Below are 6,513 nucleotides of genomic sequence, written 5' to 3' on the forward strand. Positions count from 1 at the left end.
GCAGAACAGGGCAGAGGGGTGCCATGTCCCTTCTCCCTCCTTCCAGCCACCTCAGCCCTGTCCCCGACTAGGGCCCCAACCTGCCGCCTCTCACCATCCAGACCTAAGACACGTCTGCGCGGCCAGGAGACCCGAACCCACCCTGCATCCCTGCCCCTCCTCCCGGCCTCTTCTGTCCTCATGGTGAGAACAGTGGGTCCCAGGGAACAGAGCAGGGTCGGGGGTCTGTGTGCCCCCAGGAGATGGAATGCAGGCACATAGATGGGGACAGAGCCAGAGACCCAGACAGACACTAAGAAAGGGTTAAGGACAGAGAAATCAGAGAGAAAGAGGGACACGACAGAGAGAGACAGAGAGAGGCACAGACATTCATGCCTCAGTGTCACCGTCAGCTGTCCACACAACCCCTCATCAGCCCCGTCCACACCTGCTCCCTAGGTGATCTCATTCAACCCCAGGCCTCTAAACACCACCTCTCCCGGGATGACTCCTCACTGTTTCTCCCCAGCCCTGACCACTGTCTGCGTCTTGGTGCTCATATGGCCAACCACTTGGCTCCTGACAGGCGCCTCCAGCTCAGCCCTTCTCCCCACACCTTCTAGGTCCTCCACGCAAATGGCACCACAAATGGAGCCACCAACAGACCAAATCTCAGAGGCACCATCCTTGCCCCCTTTTCTCCTCCCTCCCCACTTCCCACCCATCTGCCGGCAGTTGACTCCCCCACCCCAGCCCCCCCCCCCCCAAATGAGCCCTGTACTTATTCACTTCTCTTCCCCCTGGACCACAGCGTCTCCCAGCTGGGCTGCTGCCACCTCCCACCTCCTCTCTGCTTCCATCTCACCCCTGACCATCACTCTCCACGCAGAATGTTTTTAAAAGATAAATAAGATCCTGCCACTCCCTCTACCTCGTACTTAAAATCCATTGCACCTACAAACCCAAACTCTTCCCCTGGTGTGGAAATCCTTGCACAGTCAGCCCTGCTCCTCTCCTGGCTCTGCCTGGCCCACACCAACTTCTCTCTTTTTCCTGCAAGGCTCACATGCCAGGAATGTTCCCTCCTCGGAGACTCCCGGCCACCACCTCATCCACAGTCACCCCGCCCGACCCGGTCCCCGCCGCTCTGCACGCACGCGGCCATCAGATGCTTGCTTGTCCCTGTGCTTCTTCTGTCTGTCAGTCTCCCCTGCTAGGACGTGAGCCCCATGAGCGCCAAAGTCTGCTTGTCCCCTCCTGGGTCTCAAGTGCAGAGCTCAGAGCATGGCAGGTGTGCAATCGCTCTTTTTTAAAATATATTTTATTTTGTTTGTGGGGTTTTGGTTTTTTGGGGGGGGAGGTAATTTGGTTTAGTTGCTTTAATGGAGGTGCTGGGGATTGAGCCCAGGACCTCGTGCGTGCTAAGCGCGCGCTCTACCGCTGAGCTACACCTCCCCGCACCCCAACTGCTCTTTACTAAGCGAGGGCTTCGTTACGCCTGACACTGTGCCCAGGCGCTTTCCCCATGTTCTCTCTTGATGGATGAGAAAACAGAGGTTCAAGGGTGCAGTCACCTCCCCAAGGTTCCAAAGGTAGAATGTGATACGGGGGATTTGATCCAGGAAGTCTGGCTGCGGAAGCGCAGTAGGGAGAGAGAGGGAGGGAGGGCAGATGGGAGAGATTTAATGAGAGAGAAGCTAAGAGAAGAAGAAAATGAGAAAGGAGGAGAGAGAAAGAGAGCAAGAGAGAGAGGGGAAGAGGGAGAGAGAGAAGAAGAAACTGACAGATTGCCAAGAAAGAAGTGGGGGGGGGGCGTGAGTCCAGGGTCTCCTCGCTGTGTCCCTCTCCCAGCCCCTGGGGCTCTCTGACCGCAGCCTGACTGCTGAGAGCACTGAGCTGGAAGCTTGCAGCACCTGACCCCAGGAATGTGTCCCTGTGGGGGCAGGCCAGCCCAGCTGGGGATGTTTATAAGCCCCAGGGGGAACCCTGTTGGAGGCAGCAGGCAGGATCTCAGCCCAGCGCAGGATCCAAGAGCCCAGAGGCAGTCGGGTGAGTCCCCACTCACTGTCCTCTAAGAGCCCGGCAGTCTTTGTGAGCCACTCTCCCTGTGGCTCCACATCACTGTGATTCTCAGCCACCGGACGTTGTGTCTCCAGGTCTCTTCTACAAATGGTGTCTCTTCAGTTCCTCCTCTGTCTCCCCTTGTCTCTCTCTTTCTCTCAGTCACTCTCTCCATGAGTCTGACTCTCAGTCTGTCTCTCATTCTCTCTCAGCTGCTCCATCCTCCCTCCATCCTTAAGGGTCTGGTCTCCACCCTCCTACCTCCCCCAGTTTACAGATGGAGAGACACCGTCTCCATCCCTTCCTCTCCACCTAGCTCTCTCTCTCTTTCCACTTCTCTCTCCCTCTCAATCTGTCTAGATTCCGAGTCTCTTGGTCTCAGACCCTACAATGTGTGTGCATCAGAGGGAGGTGGTTATCAGTCCTTGTCTGCCCAATAATATCCCAAGGGGACAGGAAGAGAGAGAGAAAGAGAGAGATGGAGAGACCTGGGCCCCAGGGCCCCTCAGACTCACCTGAGATCGACCTTCATGCCAGGTGCTGAATGATGACCACAGCAGGAAACCCCTGGGGCTGGTTCCTGGGGCACCTTATCCTCGGGGTCACAGGTATCTGAGCGTGCGTCTGTGTGTGACAGTCTGTGTCTGAGGCAGTGTTTGTTACTGTGCAGGCATGACTTTGTCCCCCTGGACATGACTACAGCTGCATGTGTGACCACTGCTCTCTGGTTGGGCACGTGTGATCCCTGTATCACAGGGAGTTTGTACGTGTGCCACCTGTGTGGTGTGTGTGTGTGTGTGTGGCTTTGCACACCTCTGTGTGACACAGTGTGACAGGGTGTGTGGTCATACCCGTGAGAATCGGTGCGTGACGGGGCAAGGACTCTGACAGTTTGTGCCTCTGAATATCCTATGGAGTGACAAAGTGACAATGTGAGGCCGTGGACATGAGTGATGATGCTTTGAGGACATGGGACGCCTAGAGTGCCGCTAAAAGGGAGATTGTTCTTCTGGGAGAGTCGCCCATTGCTGGGAATCTGTGCCTGCTTCCTGGGTCTCCGATCCTCGGACCCCAGGGACCCGTATCACAGGACAGTGTGATGGGGTTTCTGCGTGAGCCACCTTTTCTGCTGCTGTGGGGGAGGCTGAGCCAGGGAAGGTGAAACTCTGAGGGTCACAGAGGGTGGCACTGCCTCCCTGAGAGCGTCCGGCAGTGTTGCCCTCGCCTCTGCCACCTTGTGTGAGGGGTCTGCTTCTGCTGGGAGGCTGTGGCCCCGGTAGTGCACGTGCCTGGCGTGGCGGTGCCTGAGTGTGTGTGTGCGTGTGCGTGTGCGTGTCCTGGAGATCGGTGCGTGCGCGCTCAGAGCTGAAACTCTCCTCTTGACAAATGACCCTACCTCCTGTACCCGGATCTCAGCCTCGTGAGTTCTAACCCACCCCAAGGAACCTGACCCGCAGAATAAGAGCCCTGCACCGTGACCCTGCCCCCAGGAGGCCTGATCCCACTTCCTGAGTCCCGCTCCTCATTCTTGACTTCACCTCTAAGAGCTTGGCTGCCCTCAGGTCCCCTGACTCCATCCCTGAGACGCTGACCACAATCCCTGCGCGTGACGCCGTCTCCAAGAGCCCTACCCCGCCTCTTGAGTCTGTCCCTGAGCCCTGACCACGCCCCTACACCGTGACCACACCCCCGAGCGCCCTGACCACGCCCCCAGGAGCAAGTGTCCAGCATCCTGAGCCTCTCCCCACCAGGCCTGACCACGGCCCTGCACCTGGCCCTGCACCTGGCCCCGCCTCCGGGAGCCCCTGTTCCACTCTGAGCCCGTCCCCCCAGCCCTGACTCCGCCCTCAGGATCCCCGGCCTCGGGCGGCAGCAACCGCATCATAAACGGCGAGGACTGCCACGCGCACTCGCAGCCCTGGCAGGCGGCGCTGTTCTTGGAAGACGAACTTCTCTGCGGGGGCGTCCTGGTGCATCCGCAGTGGGTGCTGTCAGCCGCACACTGTTTCCGGGAGTGAGTGCTGGGCGGGGTGGGGACGGGGGCGGGGCCTGGGCCCTAGGAGGGACCTGGATGTACTGCTAGCCGAGGCAAGGGGCTTAATAGGTTCAGTCTCTGGGTGTTAAGAAGTGAAAACCCGCCGTGAAGGCAGGCTCTGCGAGGGAGGCGGAAAGGACTGTTGCTTTGGAACCGCTCAGAAAGTCCTGGTGGAAATCCCAAATCCAGCGGCTGAGTCACTAGTGAATTAAGGCAAATCCCTACCTGTGAATTAGGATTTGAATCACGGCCGAGTAGCTCTTAGTGCGTAGCAAGGAGGACGGGGGTAGGGTAAGGGGGGGAGATGGGGTTTTGACTGAGGGCAAGAATGGAGATAATGGTGTAGTTGCCACAAAACTATTCTGTGCCCCCGTGGCCCCCAGTTCCTACACCATTGGGCTGGGTCTACACAGTCTCGAGGCCGACCAAGAACCAGGCAGCCAGATGGTAGAGGCCAAACACTCCATACAGCACCCAGAGTACAACAAACCGTTTTTCGCCAACGACCTCATGCTCATCGAGCTGAAAGAATCCGTGTCCTGGTCTGACACCATCCAAAACATCAGCATCGCCTCCCAGTGCCCGACCCCTGGGGATTCTTGCCTGGTTTCTGGCTGGGGGAAGCTGATGAATGGTGAGCTCGGGAGTGTGGGTGTGTCCGCCCTCTCTGAGAGGTTCTCTGCCCCGCCAGAGGGGCTGACCCAATGTTCTGCGTCCCAGGCAGACGGCCCAAAGTGCTCCAGTGCGTGAACATCTCTGTGGTGTCCGAGGAGATCTGCAAAGCAGTCTATGCCTCGGTGTACCACCCCAGTATGCTCTGTGCTGGTGGAGGCCAGGACCAAAAGGATTCCTGCCACGTAAGAGATGGGGCAGAGAAGAGGGGGGAAGATGCAGGGAGAGGTGGAGAAGGGATGGGACATGGGGGAGATAGTGATCAATGGGGAGAGAGACTGAGAGGAAGAAAGAAATGGACACACAATTAAAATAAGCAGAGAGAGAGAGAGAAAGAGACAGATGCAGGGAGGCAGAAACACACATGTACAGAAATACACTCAGAGGGAAACAGATACACAGACTCATAAAGATGAACTGCAAAGTGAAGTAGGAAAAAAATACATACAAAGAGATGCAGAGAGGGACAGGGACTCTTGGAGTCACTGAGACAGAGGAAGAAACTCTAGGAGTAGACAAAGAAGGAGAGGCACAGAGAAAGAACAGCAAAGAACCCTGGAGAATGGGCCAGCTGTGAGGACGCAGGGAAGCAGGATTAGGTGCGGTTGGTTGGGGCTCTGGAATGCAACGTCTAAGGGACATGTTGCTATTCTTTTTTTTTTTTTCTTTCTTTCTTTCCTGTCTTTGTCTCTCCTCATTTGGTTCCTCTCTGAGCTCACGTTTATCTCCACCTCTCTGTGTTTTGGATTCTCATTCTCCGTCTCTCCACAACAGGGTGACTCTGGGGGTCCCCTGGTCTGCAATGGGTACCTGCAGGGCCTCGTGTCCTTTGGACAAGCCCCGTGTGGCCAACCCTCCGTGCCCGGCGTCTACACCAACCTCTGCAACTTCACGGACTGGATACAGAAAACCATCCAGGCCAGTTAACTCCTGGGACTGGGACCCATGAAACTGAAACCCCCAAATATATGCTGCTGAAGGAATTCAGGAGTTTGGGTTCCCAGTGCCTTCCTCCCTCTGTTCCAGGAGTCTAGACCCCCAGGTCCCTCCTCTCTCAGCCCCAGGAGTCCAGGCCCCCCTAGAACCTTTTCCTGTACACAGTGCCCCCTAGTGGCACAATGTTGACCCCGCCTTCCCATTGGTAGAGAAAGTTGGTTTTTCCCCTTTTTTGTCCCTTCCCCTAAGCCCAGAAATAAAGTCTTAGAGAAGCGCGGGCTCTGTTCAAACTGTCCTCCTTGCTTCCATTCCCTCCAAGGGATTCTAGCAAATAGCTTTTCCTTCTTGGGCCTCAGTTTCACCATCTGGGAAATGGGAGCATTAATCAGGAGGGCCACAGGGTCCCAAAGGAAGGAGATACACTCGGGAGGTTAAGAGAAACTGATTCTGTGGGTGTTGTCCAATTTCTGCAAAGTCAAAGCAGCAAGGCTCAGTCTTTTTTTCTTTTTTTTAATGGAGATGCTGGGGATTGAACCCATGACCTTGTGCATGCTGGTCATGCACTCTACTACCGAGCTACACCCAGCACCCACACCTGATTGGAATTTATTGATAAGGGCTCACTAAGCAGAAATTCTGGATTTCATCTTGCAGATTGAGGGGTCAGAAGGTCTCTGGTTATTTGTTTTGTTGGCTGAAATATGGATCAAAAGGTGGCCCTGCACTAGATGAAGTTGAAATGGTAGAACCATCTTGATAAACTATGGAGAAAGAAACCCAAAGACTTCAGGAGATGGGATGTTACAACAAATATATATTTGAGACCTGCT

General features: G+C 55.8%; 1 protein-coding gene across 4 annotated transcripts; it reads left to right on the forward strand.

The window, feature by feature from the left end:
- The first annotated feature begins 1,981 nt into the window (after positions 1-1,981).
- On the forward strand, positions 1,982-5,958 carry KLK4 (kallikrein related peptidase 4). 4 transcript variants are annotated; one of them, XM_072968617.1, is made up of 6 exons: positions 1,982-2,028; positions 2,490-2,648; positions 3,874-4,054; positions 4,459-4,709; positions 4,796-4,932; positions 5,522-5,958. In XM_072968617.1, exons 2-6 carry the CDS (start codon positions 2,585-2,587, stop codon positions 5,672-5,674), a joined length of 786 nt encoding a protein of 261 aa, XP_072824718.1. In that variant the 5' UTR covers positions 1,982-2,028; positions 2,490-2,584; the 3' UTR covers positions 5,675-5,958. The 4 variants fall into 4 exon arrangements, with proteins under 4 accessions (XP_072824718.1, XP_006208485.2, XP_072824720.1 ...); XM_006208423.4 differs by having other exon boundaries at positions 3,892-4,054; XM_072968619.1 differs by having other exon boundaries at positions 1,985-2,028; positions 2,578-2,648; positions 3,892-4,054.
- Positions 5,959-6,513: the final 555 nt, after the last annotated feature.

The sequence above is a fragment of the Vicugna pacos genome, chromosome 9, assembly GCF_048564905.1.
Source record: "Vicugna pacos chromosome 9, VicPac4, whole genome shotgun sequence".
NCBI lineage: Eukaryota > Metazoa > Chordata > Mammalia > Artiodactyla > Camelidae > Vicugna > Vicugna pacos.